The sequence below is a fragment of the Nicotiana sylvestris genome, chromosome 1 (genome assembly GCF_000393655.2).
Source record: "Nicotiana sylvestris chromosome 1, ASM39365v2, whole genome shotgun sequence".
Taxonomy (NCBI): Eukaryota; Viridiplantae; Streptophyta; class Magnoliopsida; order Solanales; family Solanaceae; genus Nicotiana; species Nicotiana sylvestris.
In genome coordinates this window covers 152,170,344-152,189,923 of record NC_091057.1, presented here as the reverse complement: position 1 = coordinate 152,189,923, position 19,580 = coordinate 152,170,344, and the positions used below count along the sequence as shown (strand labels likewise).

At 36.3% G+C, this 19,580-nt stretch overlaps 1 protein-coding gene across 1 annotated transcript; it reads right to left on the bottom strand.

Annotated features, from left to right (window-relative positions):
- Positions 1–16,901: 16,901 nt before the first annotated feature.
- On the bottom strand, positions 16,902–19,226 carry LOC104235375 (uncharacterized protein At4g00950-like). The gene is made up of 2 exons (XM_009789113.2): positions 18,287–19,226; positions 16,902–17,165 (listed from the first exon to the last, which is right to left on the bottom strand). Exons 1-2 carry the CDS (start codon positions 18,905–18,907, stop codon positions 17,088–17,090), a joined length of 699 nt encoding a protein of 232 aa, XP_009787415.1. The 5' UTR covers positions 18,908–19,226; the 3' UTR covers positions 16,902–17,087.
- Between the last annotated feature and the right edge of the window lie 354 nt (positions 19,227–19,580).

The following is a 19,580-nucleotide window of genomic DNA, read 5'->3' as shown; positions in this document are numbered from 1 at the left end:
ATAGTTGGAAACATAACACTTCCTATTACATTTGTTGTCATGTTGAGTAGTTAAGTTTCACAAACAATAGAGTTACAAATGTTGAGTAGTTAAGTTTCACAAGCAGTTGAGATGTTTCATTATACATGTTTTGATTATCCAATAATAGTGTCTTGCTATTTTTATTGGTGCTAAATATATTGATAGATTGTACAAATACAAAACAGAACTGTAAACAATCAATGGTATTATATATATACAGATATATAAATGAGAGTATAAGTTTGTATAACTATGTATATTATTGTATACATATGTATAAACCCTGCTACATTAACAAAACTGCAACCATAATGAAAATACATACTTTGTTAAAGGACAAAAGTAACTCAAATATTCATTAAAATGTAATTCATTCACAGCCACAATGTGTAATGACTACCACAAATTACACAAAAATAAAAACATCTATAATATCCTTTAAGGTTATCTCACAGGTAGCAGAATAGTACTTAGACAAAACTAGGCAACAACTCCTGATACATAGAAAAAGTACAGTAAAATGGAAAAAACTGAACTATTTTCTCGGTCGTCCCCTCTTCCTCTTCCTGAAAAGTCTCCCTGTAATTTCATCACCACTAATTGCACTGGACTGTTGTTTTTTCCTTCCATAATCCCACAATAAAGATCCCCACCTAGTGCGAAGTGTCTCAATGTCAAAATTATCTTTTCGAATTTCCTTACCAAGGATGAAATACTCAGCAAAGCCAGCAACAAAAGCACCACAATCACTGTAATTAAAAGGAAACAAATCAGATTCAAATAGGTACACTAATAGTAAAATAGTAAAACAATTGAGATTAACCCACCATTTGATCTGTTGGGGCACATGCACCATTGTTCCAATCAATGCCCTTCTTCTCGACATAAAAATTAGAACTCTTCAAGAAGTAAGGTATCAGAATTGCATAAGTTAATGCAACATACAAAGCAAGTCTATCATTAATAGCTCCACGGTTAGAGTCATAGATGTGGATGCACCTATCTATGAACGTAAACAACCCCAAAATCTAATGGCCCAATTTTGCTCTTCCGCGCTTCACATAGATAGGGAATAAGACATGGTCAACAGTGTGCCACAATACATTTGTATCACAATAATATCCTCTAATGTACTCTTCTATCTCATGCCCTTCAGGAATCACTGAAGGATCTTGATTCACTTTGAAATCTTTATACATGGAGTTGATCTTGTTACCAAAGGTAAATTCGGTTGTAGTAAACCGCATGGCAACACTCGGCCCATATTTTCCCCTCTTCCTCAAATAATAAAAGAGGACATCCAAGTGCTGAGATAAGAAATAAAACAGAACAACCATCACTACCAATTTTTTTAAATATAGAAATTTATACACTATTATATAGAGGTATACATATTTATACAACAGTATACAATCTTATACTCTTATACTGTGATTATACAAAGCTATGTATATATTATGGGGGTCTCAAACAATAAAGATATGCAACAAATAAAAAACGGCATTAGAACAGAAAATTATTAAATATTGTGTCAATCAAAGGTCGACCGCAATACGCAAGTGAGTGGAATCAATCCTTCGTGGTCACATGACACGAGCCAAAAGTAAAAGCTTCCGCAAGCTTATTTACTTTATCGGGATATATATTTTTGGCACTTCAAATCACAAAAAATAAAAAGTAATCAGAACTACATTCATTGACAAGTATAAAATCAGAACATGAAAGATTAAAGAAAGTGAAGATACCTTCGCCTCGTATCCATCCCATTATCAACAAACGCACAAAACTCTTTAGCCAATGGCGACAATGGATCAAAACCATCAATTTTGATCGTGAAAGGATGCTTGATATCAAAAATGAGCTTGTGCGCCGATCCTGATGCCCCCGAATCAAAAATTGGCAAATATGGAGATTTGGCATATTTTCCTGGTATTTTCTGTCGAACTGACTATTCAGGAGAAATGCAATCATCTTCTATGTCTATGATGGATGGTTTGTGAAGCACAATTTGGGACATATGTAGCTGTCACACCTCCTTTTTCCGCCCCCGCGTGAGGACAAGGGAGTTTTTCCAATTAAAGGACAATCGAAATGGGATTTGTTTATTTATTTCAGAGTCGCCACTTGGGAGATTTAGGGTGTCCCAAGTCACCAATTTAATCCTGAATCGAGGAAAAGAATGACTCTGTATTACAGTCCGCGAATCAGAAATCCGGATAAGGAATTCTGTTAACCCGGGAGAAGGTGTTAGGCATTCCCGAGTTCCGTGGTTCTAGCACGGTCGCTCAACTGTCATATTCGGCTTGTTTATCTGATTTTATACAATTATGAGCTAATGTGCAAGTTTTAACTTTTAACCGCTTTCGTCATTATTTATATATTTTTTCAAGAATTGCAACATCATGGAAATACATCTCCAACCACGTCACATCAATGCACCCGTGGTTGTTGGCACATTTCAACTCTGTTGAGATTTGGATTTGGGTCACATAAATGTGCACCCGAGTTTTAAGAAAATTAAATTATTAAAAGGCGTGCCTAAAGCGACTAGCGTATCATTTACTTTGGGTAGGGCCGTGAAATTTTGCTAAACGGTCCATCCCGAAGTCTAAGCAATTTTAAAGCAAATATTTACCGAGGGCCCCACAATTTTGTATTTTTATTCGGTGAGGCTCATCTCATTCTTATTTTTTAAAGGAATTTGCAACGTCATGGACATGCATCTCGGATCACGTCACAATCAATGTACCCGTGATTAGAGACACATTTCGACTCCGTTGAGATTTAGATTTGGGTCACATAAATGTGCACCAGAGTTTAAGAAAGTAATTTAATTAAATCGCGTCTAAAGAGTCTAACGCGTTATTATCTTTGGGGAAGGCAGTGAAATTCACTAAACAGTCCATCCCGAATTCTAAGTATTTATTATGACCAATTATTGAGGGCCCCGCAATTTGCATTTTTATTTGGCGAGGCTCGTCTCATTATTTATTTATTTTTTTTAAAAAAATAATCTTAGAATGACTACATTTTTTATTTTTCGTTTTTCTCTAAAATAAATGAAGAAAAATGTCCTACTTTATTTACATACTTTCGAGTTATTATAGTTAAGTTTCGAAAGTGAGTCGTTTAAAGAGTTTACATGGGCAGCGCATAGAATGTTTTACATACAAACAGTAAAAGAAAGAAAAGACTACATTAAACTACAACTTCAAATCTTTCTCATTTTTTGCATTCATGTTTCGAGTAGCTTACAAGATGAACCAGTGTATCGTTTGTGTACCTGGTATTGTCAATACAAGAAGAAGAAGGTCAGCAAAGTAGTATGTAACACAGCAACATACAGCAGCATAAAGCCCAACACAGTAGCTTCAACACCTCAATCCAGAAATCCCAGCAACACGGAGAAAACTAGTAAAAATGGAGAAGAAAAATAGTGCGGAAATCTCTCTTTGTTTTTCTTTCTAGATTTGAACTCTCTATGGTGTTCTTCCGCTCTCAATATTTCAGAAAATTTGGTTATATCTTTTTTACTCTCTCCAAAATGAATTTTGTCCCTGTATATTCTGTATATCCAGAGTGTATATCGAGTGTATACTGCTCTTTCCGCCCCCTCTTTTCTTCTTCTCTCTATCTAGTTTTTCCTCTTTTTTCCACCCCCTTCTTCTTAAATTTTCTCTTCTATTTATAGCAAAATTTTCGAAATTTTCAGATTTGTTTTTTATTATTTTATTATTTTTTTAATTAAAAGAAATCCCACTTACAAATTGCTTTTATTTTTTTAGAAAAAGAAATCCCACCTTTATTTACTTTTATTTTTAAAATTCCAACTTTAATTACTTTATCTTATTTAAAATCCCACTTTTTATTTTTTTAAAAGAGAATCTCACTTTATTTAACTTTTCTTTAAAAAACAAACCACTATCTTTTCTTTTTCTTTCAAAAATGCTACTTTCAATTACTTTAAATTTTTTAAATTTTCAGATACCTTTATATTTATTTTTTAATTCCAACCTTCTTTTACTTTTAAATTTTTTAAAAATTTCCACAAAACTTTTTATTTTTTTAAATTTTCTACATTCTTTTATTTTTTTTAAAAAAAAAGAGAATTTCACCTATTTTTACTTTTATATTTTTTTTATTCAATACTTCCCTTTTTCTTATTTATTATTATTTTTTTAAATCATTCCCGAAATTATTATATTTTTTTTAAAAAAATAAAAATAAAAAAAATAAAAAAAATATTTTCGGATTTTTTATATATAAAAAAACAAAAAATAAAACTATTAATAGTGATAATTCACCTTTTATTTTTTATTTTTTTGGTTTTGTTTTGTGTTGGATAAAAATGAAGAAGGGGTGTTGGGTTAATGGAGCGGACCGGGTCGACCCGGTTTGAAGTGGACCGGGTCATGGGGAAAGTTGGGCAATTATTTGGGCCTGTAGCTTGAATTTTGAAGAAGATGCCCAATTCCGACTTTCTTTATTTTTTGCTCTCTTTTCTTCTTTTATTTTTCTAAAACTAAATTATAAAAATACTTAAACTATTATTAAGAACTAAATTAAGTTATAAAAGCGCAAATTAACTCCCAATAACAATTAACGCACAATTAAGTAATAATTAAGCATAAAATTGTATATTCGGACATTAAATGCTAAAAATGCAAACGATGCCTATTTTTGTAATTTTTATTTTTTTGTAAAACAAACTTAATTACTAACAATTGTAGAATTAAATCCTACATGCAAAATGCGACATATTTTTTTATTTTTATTAATTTAACAAATAAACATGCACAGACAAACATACAAATAATTACACAAAAATACCACAAAATATCACAAAAATTGCACACCAAGAAAAATTATTTTATTTTTGAATTTTTTGGGAGTAATTCTCATATAGGGCAAAAATCACGTGCTTACAGCTGCCCCTCTTTGCCCGAAGACACGAAGGGTTTTCGTGCAAAGATAAAGCGAGCGATTTTTGCCCATCCGAGTACTCCGTGTGAAGCATTTTTTTGAAAAAGATTTGACCGAACCTTTGCTTCAAAGGTTTCCTACATATCCTAGGCTAAACAGGAATCAGGTCAATGTAGTTCGGGAAGTTTTGGTAGCTGGGACTACCGTGGGACTGCAATGTTACTGTTGTTGCATGCTATTACTACTGCTTACCGATCTCCTTGTTACACCGTGCTTAAAAGAAAACAAGAAGCTAGGCTAGACTGCAATTTGTTTTTGTTGCCTTGCTTTCTTGTCTGCTTGCATTTTTTTTCCGGTGCTTTTCTTCCGATGCTTTTCTTCCTTTAGACACATGCATTTGAGTTTTTGCTGGGACCTCTTATTGCAACCTTCTGCTTCCCAGTGTCGGGGAATTTTATTGTTTCCTGCTGGGGATTTCTATTGTAACCCTCTGTTTTATTGTCCTCTGACTTGATCCTGAAATGTATGCCTCTGTTGTATGGGCGGGCTCCCAACTTTAATACTTGAAAATTAATGTTGAATATGTTCCTCTGTTATATGGGCGGGCTCCCAACTTCAACACTTGAAATGAAAAGACTGAAATGTATGCCTCTGTTATCTGGGCGGGCTCCCAACTTCAACGCTTGAAATATAAAGACTGAAATGTATTCCTCTGTTCTATGGGCGGGCTCCCAACTTCAACACTTGAAATGAAAAGACTGAATGTATGCCTCTGTTATCTGGGCGGGCTCCCAACTTCAACGCTTGGAATGTAAAGACTGAAATGTATGCCTCTGTTATCTGGGCGGGCTCCCAACTTCAACACTTGAAATGTAAAGACTGAAATGTATGCCTCTGTTATCTGGGCGGGCTCCCAACTTCAACAACAACTTTAAAAATGCCACTCCTTTCTTTAGGTTGGCGAGATTTCAACCAATAAATCGCCATTCTATTCTTCAGGGGGCTCCTGACTACTTAGAATTTGAATTGTATTCCCTTATTCTCCAGGTGGGCTCCTGATTGCTATCTTTGAAATGGAATGTCTCTATTCTCCAGGCAGACTCCTGACTTTTAAAATTTAAACTGTGTGTCTCTGTTCTTCAGGCGGACTCCTGACATCAAACTTGAAAAGTATGTCTCTGTTCTCCAGGCGGACTCCTGATTGCTAAATTTGAATTTGAATGTCTCTATTCTCCAGGCGGACTCCTGATTTTTGAAATTTAAACTGTATGTCTCCGTTCTTATTTTCGAATGGGTTGTATGGCCCAAGTGATATATTGTGTAATTTCTTCTTAAACTATTCGGTGTCCCCGAAACTTTTCCGAACTATATTACCCTTCATATTAAACCCTTCTTGTTGCATTCTTAAAGGTGCGTCTAGTACACACTCCTAATCATCTAAAAAGTGATATGTGGTACTACACGTGGCTATTTATCTAAGCCTAAAAACTATAATTTTTTGGTCAAATACCTAATTAAACTATCCGGTATCTCCAAAACCCCATGAACTATTGTCCTATATTTGTAGTTTATTCATGTAGTATATTCTCGGATGACTGATTAATTCTAGGAGTTTTAGCTAAAATAGTATTTAAGGTAATGTGTTAAGTTTAGGTTTAGTTGTAATTGTGTTTTAAGTAGGAAACTGACAAAACTGTGCTTATGTCATTTTTTCTAAAATAAAATTCAATATTTTTTCCCATTCAACTTTAGAATATCATGAAAATAACTTTGAAATAAATGTTGCACGAGCAAGCATCAACATTATGGGCCGGGTCGCCTCAAAATAACCGGCCCACTGAACTCGCAGTTGTTAACACAGCCGGCAGCATTTTGAGACTTTTCTGGTGATAGAAAAATCTACGGGAAGAAGAAGAAAAGAAGATGGCAGTAATGGGGAAGTTGAGAATGTTCGTGGTACAGGAACCAGTCGTCGCTGCTTCTTGTCTCATCGCTGGCTTTGGTAAATTCTCTACTTACCCCTCGTAGACTCTATCATCGAATCTGGGATTTTAATTTAGTGGATGAAAAATACGAGTGATTACTAAGTCCTGTAAATTTATTTGATTGTTGATTCAGCAATCCTCACTTTGGGTATTGTCATTTTGCATTTGGGCAATAAACTGTTTTTTCTTTAATTCAATTGAGGCTCCAGGTAGCTCTTTATAGGTTATAATTCCTGCAACCACGGGAAAAGGAAGCTCTTCATAACATAAATAGTGGACCTTTAAGGTAGTGATTGGTGTCGGTAGGTAGAAGATCTCTTAAAGAGGTTTTTCAGAGAAGTAGAAATTGTGATTAATGGGATAATGTACCTTTCCATCTTTATCAAGACAAGAACACAGTTTTTGCCCCCAGGGTTTTGGTCTAGTGGTAAGTGCGTGGTGGGTGATGTGTGGAGTATTCGTGCGTCACGGGTTCGACAATGCCACTGGTCCTCGGGAGTTTCTTCGTTATCAAAAGACAAAAAAAGAAGTTGTGATTAAGTAGGCATACTAGGATATTAATCTGAGACACTTTTTAGGCTGTTCCTGTTATTGTTATGCCTCTTGTATTTGTAAATAATGATTCTGGTAATTAGAACGTTAGCTTATAAACGTAAATATAAATAAAACAGAATCTAAAATTAATTCGAGCCCACTGAATTCACAGTGTTTCCTTAAGGAATTTAATCCCCTCCTAGTACCCAAGGTTATGGATTATTTCCTCTCAGGATAGAACGAATTACACATTGGTGTAGCGGTACTTCAAACCCCAGTATTTCAGCGAACGCAAATTTCGGCAGCAAATCACACTTACAGTTGCTTTGTTTGTAGTTTTAAAACAATGCAGAACAAGGGAGGAGAACTCAGAAGTCGAATGGAAATTCTGAGAGGAAGGAATGCAATGTATAGCCGATGTTGAATTCTTCAAAGAAGAGGATATCAGATTGCAATTCGTTTTTCCAGTGTATACACAGTGTATACAGAGTGTAGTTTGAGTGTATACAGAGTGTATATCAATTGTATACTGAGTGTTTCGAGTGTTTTTTTCCGATGTGTTCTTCTTTCTCTACAACTTCTGCTCTATTTATAACAGTCATGTGAGAGAAATCCGCCCCTCCATGGTGGAACAAGCATTAGGATATCATGGAGGAAGCACTTACATGGTGGAATGAACACTTGCTTGGTGGGAGGAAGCACTTACATGGTGGAATGAACACTTGCTTGGTGGGAGGAGCACTTGGCCATGGTGGGAGGTGCACTAGGCATCTTGTTGCTTTCTTGGTGCAACACAATACACGGATTGGAAAACATCCGTTACAAACACGGATTATATCACGTTAATATTCACTATTAACAAATAAATTTGGTCCAAATAATTAATCAATCGATCGATCATTTGATCAAATCCGAATCCAAATCCAAATCCAAATCCCATTTCCCATTCACTCTCATTTTAAGACTATTTCATCTTAAACAAAAACTCAACAATCCAAAACTCAACAATCCCCCACATGAATGGGGAATGGCTATATCACGGAAGTATGCATGAAAAACTCGTGTGATTTGCAAGCAAGAATTAATTGCATTTGGATAAGTAAGTTTCCCTTTGAACTTTCCGTAGTGAACTTATGTCGGATATACTCGGTCAATCGGTAGATTTGATATCTTTGAACCGTCGAACTTTAGTGTATACCTAGACAACCATAAGTCACACAATCAATCCCTTAACCGTCTTTGGTTCTCATTGTTGTGTTCGTTTCAGCCATGAACACTGCCTGGTTTCATAAGTGCGTAGAGAATTGGCCTTGCAAAATTCTCCTTGAAGCGGCTAACACTTCACACTTACATAGGTGATTCCTAAACGTGTCATCCTGTAGATACACTATTTGATATACCCTGTATCAAATTTAGAAATCATTAAAAAGCCTTAATGCCTTATCCTTGGTACTGAACATTGTCTCATCACGAGAATGGACTAAAAATTTTTGTTGACTATGTTGAACCGTCATTAATGACTTTGTTTGATCTCCTTGAACCTAGATCTTGGGATATCCAGTATTCTAGGTAGAGTTACCGCCATAATGACTTGTTCTCGGCCATAGTCCCATTCCCCTCGATGATTTCTCAACTACCTCTCTAGTTAGGCCTTTTGTAAGTGGATCCGACACATTATCACTTGACTTTACATAGTCAATCGTGATAATTCCTCTAGAGAGAAGTTGCCTAACGGTTTTATGTCTTCGTCGTATATGACGAGATTTACCGTTATACATAACGCTCCCAGCCCTTCCAATTGCCGCTTGGCTATCACAGTGTATGCATATTGGTGCCAACGGTTTGGGCCAAAATGGAATATCTTCCAAGAAATTCCGGAGCCATTCAGCTTCTTCACCGGCTTTATCTAAGGCTATGAACTCAGCCTCCATTGTAGAGCGGGCAATACATGTTTGTTTGGACGACTTCCAAGATACCGCTCCTCCACCAATAGTGAATACATATCCACTTGTGGACTTCGAATCAGTTGAACCGGTGATCCAATTTGCATCACAATATCCTTCAATCACCGCAGGATATTTACTGTAGTGCAAATCAAAGTTTTGGGTATGTTCTAAGTATCCCAAAACTCGTTTCATTGCCATCCAATGAGATTGACCTGGATTGCTCGTGTATCGACTTAGTTTACTTATAGCACAAGCTATATCTAGTCGTGTACAATTCATGATGTACATTAAGCATCCCAACACACGAGCATAATCCAATTGTGATATGCTTTGGCCTTTATTCTTTGCTAGTGCAAGATTTACGTCAATTGGAGTCTTTGCAACTTTAAAGCCCAAGTGCTTGAATTTTTCAAGTACTGTCTTAATATAATGAGATTGTGACAATGCCAGACCTTGAGGAGTCTTTTGGATCTTAATCCCCAGAATTAAATCCGCAATTCCCAAGTCCTTCATATCAAACTTGCTAGTTAGCATACGCTTAGTAGCATTTATGTTGGCAATGTTATTACTCATTATCAGCATATCATCCACATATAGGCAAACAATGACTATGTGATTTGGAACATTTTTAATGTACACACATTTATCACATTCATTTATCTTAAAACCATTTGACAACATTGTTTGGTCAAATTTCGCATGCCATTGTTTGGGTGCTTGTTTTAGTCCGTAAAGGGACTTAACAAGTCTACATACCTTATTTTCTTTACCTGGAACCACAAACCCTTCAGGTTGTTCCATGTAAATTTCTTCCTCCAACTCTCCATTTAAGAAGGCCGTTTTAACATCCATTTGATGAATTTCAAGACCATACACTGCAGCTAATGCTACTAACATCCGTATGGACGTAATCCTTGTAACTGGGGAGTATGTATCAAAGTAGTCAAGACCTTCTCGTTGTCTATACCCTTTGACAACAAGTCTTGCCTTAAATTTATCAATAGTGCCATCATCTTTCATTTTTCTCTTAAAAATCCATTTAGAACCCAAAGGTTTATTTCCAGGAGGAAGATCAACCAATTCCCATGTATGGTTGTTCAATATGGATTCTATTTCACTATTGACTGCCTCTTTCCAGAACAATGATTCCGAAGAAGACATAGCTTCTTTAAATGTTCGAGGCTCATTTTCCAATAAGAAAGTCACAAAATCTGGTCCAAACGAAGTAGACGTTCTTTGACGTTTACTACGTCTTGGATCCCCCTGATTAAATGTACTTTCTTTTGTTTCTTCCCGAGGTCGTTTAGATCCTTCACCAATCGACTCGCATTCCTTTTTATACGGATATATATTTTCAAAGAACTCAACATTATCTGATTCTATAACCGTATTATTATGAATGTCGGGATTTTCTGATTTATGAACCAGAAATCGATATGCTTTACTATTAGTCGCATATCCTATGAAAATACAATCAACTGTTTTCGGTCCTATTTTTACCCTTTTGGGTTTAGGAACTTGCACTTTTGCCAAACACCCCCACACTTTAAAATAATTCAAGTTGGGCTTCCTTCCTTTCCATTTTTCATATGGAATGGATTGTGTTTTGCTATGGGGTACTCGATTTAGTATTCGGTTGGCCGTAAGAACGGCTTCCCCCCACAAGTTCTGTGGCAAACCAGAACTTATCAACAGTGCGTTCATCATCTCCTTTAATGAACGATTCTTTCTTTCCGCAATCCCATTGGATTGGGGCGTGTAAGGGGCTGTTGTTTGATGAATAATTCCATATTCTAAACATATTTGTTCAAAAGGAGATTCATATTCACCACCCCTATCACTTCTTATCATTTTGATTTTCTTGTTAAGTTGCGTTTCAACTTCATTTTTGTATTGCTTGAATGCGTCTATTGCTTCATCTTTACTATTAAGTAAGTAAACATAGCAATATCGAGTACTATCGTCAATAAAAGTTATGAAATACTTCTTTCCACCGCGAGATGGTATTGACTTCATGTCACAAATATCTGTGTGAATTAAGTCTAAAGGATTTGAATTCCTTTCAACCGACTTATAAGGATGTTTAACATACTTAGATTCCACACATATTTGACATTTTGATTTTTCGCATTCAAACTTAGGCAATACTTCCAGGTTAATCATTTTTCGCAAGGTTTTATAATTGACATGACCCAAACGTACATGCCATAAATCATTTGACTCAAGTAAGTAAGAAGAAGCTGAAGTTTTATTATTAGTTTCAACAACTATTACATTCAGCTTGAAAAGGCCCTCAGTAAGGTAACCTTTTCCTACAAACATTTCATTCTTACTAATCACTACCTTGTCAGATACAAAAACGCACTTGAAACCGTGCTTTACAAGAAGTCCAGTAGAGACTAAGTTCTTCCTAATCTCGGGAACATGAAGGACGTTGTTCAAAGTCATGACCTTGCCAGAAGTCATCTTGAGAAATATCTTACCGTATCCTTCAATTTTTGCTGTAGCAGCATTTCCCATAGAGAGCGTCTCTTCGGGTCCAGCAGAAGCATATGTAGAAAATGCTTCCCTCACAGCACAAACATGGCGAGTGGCTCCAGAATCAATCCACCACTCCTTTGGGTTTCCTACCAGGTTGCATTCAGAAAGCATGGCGCACAAGTCATCAACATCATCATGCTTTTCTACCATGTTTGCTTGACCCCTTTGCTTGTCTTTCTTCCGAGCCTCTCCTTTCAGCAGCTTTATTGTCCTCTTCGATTCTCAATTGAACAATGAGATCTTTAAGGGACATCTCCTTTCGTTTGTGTTTCAAATAATTTTTAAAGTCCTTCCACAATGGAGGCAACTTCTCAATTATTGCTGCTACTTGGAATGCCTCATTGATGAAAAGACCTTCAATGAAAATTCCGTTAGTAAAATTACTAAATTTTTTACTTTAAACATTAGCATTCATTTGAAATATACCTTCAGCAAGTAGATCATGAATAATCACTTGTAACTCATGGACTTGGGTAATAACAGACTTGCTATCTACCATTTTGTAGTCCAAAAATTTTGCAGCGACGAATTTCTTCATCCCGGCATCTTCAGTTTTGCATTTCTTTTCAAGCGCATTCCACAATTCTTTTGACGTCTCCACGCCACTGTATACATTATACAATTATCCTCCAGTCCGCTAAGAATATAATTCCTGCACAAGAAATCAGAATGCTTCCACGCCTCAATCACGAGAAAGCTATCATTCTCTGGAGTTTCATCTGGAAGATCAGGAACATCTTCCTTGATGAACTTCTGTAGACATAACGTAGTCAAGTAGAAGAACATCTTTTGCTGCCAGCGCTTGAAATCCATCCCGGAAAATTTTCCGGGTTTCTCTGCCGGTGCCAACGCCGGAGTTCGACTTGTCGATGCGTTGGCAGTCATCATCGGAACAGCTTGATTTCCGTCATTCGCCATTTTTACTGTAAAAATGACACAAACAAACGTTTAATAAACGTTTAAAACTGGAGTGAAAAATCACGTAGATTTTAATTTCCAACAAAACGCCACGAAGGCTTTACTCTCCAAATGGGAGTACACAAAACCACAAAGGTTTTAAGTTTCCAGAATAATAAAAGTAACACAAATACAAAAATTAAAATTATTAAATTCCTTAAGCTTGTTATTGTTATGCCTCTTGTATTTGTAAATAATGATTCTGGAAATTAGAACGTTAGCTTATAAACGTAAATATAAATAAAACAGAATCTAAAATTAATTCGAGCCCACTGAATTCACAGTGTTTTCTTAAGGAATTTAATCCCCTCCTAGTACCCAAGGTTATGGATTATTTCCTCCCAGGATAGAACGAATTACACACTGGTGTAGCGGTACTTCAAACCCTAGTATTTCAGCGAACGCAAATTTCGGCAGCAAATCACACTTACAGTTGCTTTGTTTGTAGTTTTAAAACAATGCAGAACAAGGGAGGAGAACTCAGAAGTCGAATGGAAATTCTGAGAGGAAGGAATGCAATGTATAGCCGATGTTGAATTCTTCAAAGAAGAGGATATCAGATTGCAATTCGTTTTTCTAGTGTATACACAGTGTATACAGAGTGTAGTTTGAGTGTATACAGAGTGTATATCAATTGTATACTGAGTGTTTTTTTCCGATGTGTTCTTCTTTCTCTACAACTTCTGCTCTATTTATAACAGTCATGTGAGAGAAATCCGCCCCCTCCATGGTGGAACAAGCATTAGGATATCATGGAGGAAGCACTTACATGGTGGAATGAACACTTGCTTGGTGGGAGGAGCACTTGGCCATGGTGGGAGGTGCACTAGGCATCTTGTTGCTTTCTTGGTGCAACACAATACACGGATTGGAAAACATCCATTACAAACACGGATTATATCACGTTAATATTCACTATTAACAAATAAATTTGGTCCAAATAATTAATCAATCGATCGATCATTTGATCAAATCCGAATCCAAATCCCATTTCCCATTCACTCTCATTTTAAGACTATTTCATCTTAAACAAAAACTCAACAATCCAAAACTCAACAGTTCCTCATTTTGAGCTCTAAGTATCAAGTTCGTCGTTTGTAAGTGGATCTGTTTATTTATCAGTTGAGCTGTAGGTTTTTGTTAGCAATGGGTCAGTTGGAACTAGTAGTGGAAGGTGATTTGCCTCTCAATTTAACTATAATCGAAAGATTATAAAAGGTTTGGCCTCACTCTTATTTTGATAGTAGGGAATATACAGCAAAATAAGTACTTATATAATTGAGAAGAATAACCTCCAAATATTGTCGCAAGTATGATTTGTGCCAAAGGATAACATGCATCAAGTTGATCTGTTGCCCAAAAAGAAATCTGCTACCATGATGACTCCTTATTCTTGCATTCTGTACACACACACATGCATACAATATGTTCGTATGTCTCAATGTATGTATGGATGTACGTATATCTTCTTTGTTTAGGAGTGAGTAAAGGATGGGAACCCAGAATTTAGTAGCTGGCTGTAGAGAGTGGGTTTCTCTTATTTCTTTTCGTGGTTATTAGATCAACGTAGTTCCTGAATGCAAAAACTATTTATGAGGCCGATTAATGCAGTTAACCCTAGTGTGCATTTTAGACTAGTTTACCGGCTTCATCTTGACAGAGGTGACAGACTGAGACCTAATGAAGAGTGTACATTTTTGTCTTTTAGCATTAAGTATGTATTCATCTGCAATCAAGCAGAGAAATCCACAGTATACTTAGATCAGGAAGTCCTTTCCATGTACTGAAAGGGGATGCTGAGGAGAGCAGTTGGTTATCAACCTCAGCTTCTGCATGTGTTTATCTATATTCTTCTAATTATATTTAGATTAAGGTTGTAAAAGTTGATCATTTTCAGATAATGATTTTGATCAAATAGAGGGATTCCAATAAGTGGAATGTGGAATATCTTCTTTGAGCCTACACACCATTATATTGATCTGATCCACTGGGTTTGAAAACCAACCAGTGACTCAGTAGCAGGAATTTGGAGAAGTCCAGCTCTGCAACTGTTTAGCCATTGATCATGCAAGTAAAATTCATCTACAACTCTGCGTTTTGTCCCTTCCGTGCTTCCAGAGAGGTCTCTACTGGCTGTCAGTCGTATACATGAGTGTTGTCTGTTATCTTTTCTCAGTAACACTTGGTGGATTTGTATCCTTTATGGCACAAGCCATTAGGTCAGCCTTACTGGGATGCCCTTCTGCAAGAGAAATGTGTATGAGTTAGTCGCTCAAGAGAATTACACTGCTTAATGACTTGGTGAATCCGAATACTGACTCAAGAAGTTGGCCTCCATATGCATCTGGAAATGATGATATACTTAATTACCTACTGAAGTAGTAAAATTTGGATAGCATTTTGAATGGACACTTCTTGACTTTCATTCCCACCTACTTTTTCTCTTTGATTGTGAATTAGTTTGTTTTATATTTCTTGCAATTTCAGGTCTCTTCCTTCCTGCGGTTGTAAGGCCTATTCTGGACTCTTTTGAATCATCCAAGCAAGTCCCACAACCTGCTTTAAGTGATGTGAGTAATTTACTATCTTTGTTTTATGTTACTTCTGGTTTATGCAAATGTGTTTTTCGTCTTTTTGGTCATTTTCCTCATCAGATATGTTTGTTGGTTTGTTTCCTCTTGCTTATACGTAAAGGTTGAAATCTATTCTGGATAAACATAAATGGCCCCTTTACGAACTATGCTAGTTCACACTCCTGTGGATGCTAAATGGGATTTTATCAATGCCGTCCATTTTTACTTGTTCTCTTTTGCATTAGGTGACATGCTTTGACTCAGATTCTACGAGAGTGTTACAGCGTCACACTATGGCAGCTTTAGTGATGATTTTTTGTAATAAGTGCTAAGTCAGTCAAGATTTGAGCTGTGAATTATGAGATTTAGCCTCTACTTTTTCGATCAACCAACATCCATAAATTCACTTTGTCTCAGTTTGTCCTGCTGGCTGCTAGATATCTCTCTAAGGTTAATATAATTGAGGTTTAGAAATTGGCTGCATATAACATTCCAAAGACTCTAAACAAGCTTCTGAACCAAAATGCTATCAAAGTGCTTTTAAGTTATTTATGTCATACGTCTATGAAGATCTTCAGCTGCTTTTCATTCTCTTCTTCACATAATGTAGTTTGCTACTTTGTGCAGGTGGTTGCTGGTATGACTGGTAAAAAGTAAGGATAAGATACTTGTGAGGTTTTAGTTTCAACCAGCTCTTTGTAGCGTTATTCCATCCCTTTTGTTGCATCCTGATTGGAAATGAAAATAAGGTCCTCTTTTTGTGGATAACTGTTAAATGTGTGTGCAAGAAGGGGGGAGCTCTCCCTCATTTGTAAGCACTTGATATGGCCAGTGCTACATTGATTCAAATACTGAATTAGACTTCACTTATGACCTAATCAAATGCATCTGAGAAGCTTTTTAATTCTGATTTGTGTCAGTTGATCTTCTCTTTTTGAATTGCTTTAGATTAGTTTTCTCTCAAGGATTTGGTCCATCTGAGCACCTTCGTCTTTTGGTTTGGCAACCTAGTATATAACTGAAGTGACCAGATAATATCATCTGCTAATAGGCAATCGTTGAAGGGAAAGGAAAGGCTTTACTTTACTGTTTGAAGTATCTCCTCACTATAATGTACTATAGTTCTTTATTTGTAAAGATGGAAACTCTAATTTTCTGTAGGTGACCACTGGAGAGGAAGGCTTTACTATCTGTGTCTCTATAATGCCTAGTCTATTTGTAATGGTGGAAACTTAAGTTTTTAACCCTAGGTGGGTGGCGTGGGGGTGTTTATGAGAAATTTTAATTGAAACATTTCATCTTCTAAAACTAGCGTCTAGCTGTATTTCTCGAATTGAATGTAACTTATGTAGCTCTGACTGATATGTCCTCCATGAGAACTGTAAATATTCACTTCATTGCAACCATAAGTGACAACGGCATCCAGAAAATGATCTCGTACTAAATTTACAACTGGTTCTGGTGAAATTTAAGGCTAAAGATAGTAGAATACAACATTCAGGCAAGAGCCACAGTGCATTTGTTTTTATATCGCAGGAGTACTCAAATGACTAAAGAAAGGATACATCAAGTCTTCATATAATTAACGTAACAGCTAATGTTGAAAGTTAGCCGATTAGCGCTTCTTTTTTCGACTTTCTGCTCTTCCATGGTATTACCTGCTTGAAACCCTCGTATATAGCTACCTGCAAGATTTCAACAACAATACTTGAGTTTAGTAAATGCTGATGGAAAAATAGAAGACACTGCACGTAGTTTTAATAATGAAAGCCAACGAATCACGCAAATGATTTTAAATGCTGATAATGATAGCAGAGGAAGAAAATATGCTAAGGAGAAAAGTCTACACATCTCCCAATCCTTTACAAAAACAGCTTCAATCAGACAGCCCATATCCTTCGCCCCTTTCCCATTTACTGTGATGACAATGGACGCCCTATTACTTGGGGACAGCATCTACCTACTCATTCAACCCTATCTAGCTTTTAACATTTTGATACATAATTGCTTACAACTATTTGTGGGTTTGTGTAATACCTACCCCCATTACCTACAAGTGAAGTTAACTAGGTGTTCTTTAGCCCCACTGCCGTCTTCTTCAACATCACCTGCCTCAATAATTAAGCTTTCTCATTACTATATCACCCCACTAGTTCTGTACTTTCTCCGTTCATATTAGTCCCTCATTACAAAAAGGAACTGTAAGGTATTTCTGGTTACTTAATTCAGTCATCATTCCTCAAGTTTTATTTAAACAAAAATGGAAACTATGTAACAAGAATTTTACTAAAAATATACTATTGATTAAAAGTTTTATAGTCAAAGAACAAACAGTTAGTCCCTTAAAGGATAGGGTGGGGCGCAAGAGCAGATTTAGGGGGCGGAACCCTTGGCCCAAAAAATTAAGCAAAATCCGGTTTGTACCTTTAAATTTATATTTTGAATTCTCTCAACAGAGGTGAGGAAGTTCAAAATATTTGTTAAGTTGCTGGTTCAACTTCCATTCATAGTCTCTTTTAATTTTTTCCATGAACTCTCTTAGCGGAAATCCTGTCTCGCCGCTAGTGGGGCGGGCAACCTAGGATCTAGAGCGCGTGAAACTTATCTCTATATAGTAAGTACATCTTTCTTTCAATGTTCCTAAGTTCATTGAGATCATAGTACGTTAATTACAAGGGGGGTTAAAGGCAGAGTACGAATCACGAATAAAAAGGAAGAGCAATTTAGCATGGAACGGACAGAAGAAAAACAGTAGTTATAGCAAAATTCACTAATGAAATTGAAATCTGCATATAAAGGCACTTACCCAGATGTGAGTCTTAGCCTGCGAGTGACCTGAGAAACTGCCACTTCTTCTAAGTGTTTCCGTTTTAATACTGGAACTGCTGCATTCTTCATTGAGACTAACACAATCTGTTGAATCTATAGAAGATGGAAACACAAAACCACTATTAATATCACAACCTTTATGTTTAACATTAGTCGGCCGGCGCCACCAGCTTTTGCTTTCGGCTTTCTTGTTACCAAGAACAAGTGTAGTACTAAGTTGTCCTGTTTCGGAGCTAGTACTACTATCAAAAGACCCTTGTCGACGATGACGACGATCCTTCCTCAACAACCTGAATGAAGAAAATTTAGGTTTACTGGTGATGTAAGGTCCGTCAAATACAGTTGTAGGAGAAGAAGATGTCTTGGAAAATTCCATATTGTAAAGCCTAGGAGGTGGTTCTAAACATGTGGAGTTTGAAAGAGGGATAAGATCAGTGCATGGACGAGGTTTTCCAGGTTCTTCTTCCCATTTGAAAGGTATTGAAGCTAAAGTGTGAAGAGGAGTTAGCATCCCTAAATCCTCTTGTGATGACTCTACTGAAAATAGAGGAAGCTTTAGTGTTGAACTCATTTCTGCTGCCTCTGTATCTGTCCCCATACTTCCGTTTTTTTGTGGTGGGCTAGGGTCTGAAATGGGGTTCTTATTTAGTTTGAAGAGAAAGAGAAACAAAGGGTATTACGGCTTTTTTCTTGCTTGGCTGGTTTGGTTCAAAGGCAGACTTACATCAGTTATGGCCAAACTTTTATACAGAGAAAGGAGTGAAGAAAAGACCAAATGACTAAAAAAGAGTAAAACGCATTTGCTCCCACGTCATTGACTTTGGAATATGGTTGTGTATTAATTGACTCTCCTTACCTGATATGATGAGAATAGCTTTTCTTTTCTCATTTGTGTTGTTCTAGTTATGTTAATGAAAAGTCTGAACCAAGATTTTTAAGTCAACTAGAATATAACGTAGCAGTGTTGTGTACGATTAGACTATCATGATCCGGCTCTTCCCCGAATCTCGCATATAGTATGAGCTTACTACACACCTTACAATATACAGTACTCCATTCTTTTGTGATAAGAAGTACAAGTACGTTTTCTTATTTTATATATACATATAGTTCAAGTCAAATGAGTAAATGTTGTAGGTCTGCTCACACTGATGATTAGGTATGTGTAAATACGAAGAAAATTTAACGAAGATAATTTGATAAATTATTGACAGTCTTTGACTAAAAAAAGGTTATGATTACTTCTGTAAAGATAGTAGCAGTACATGCTA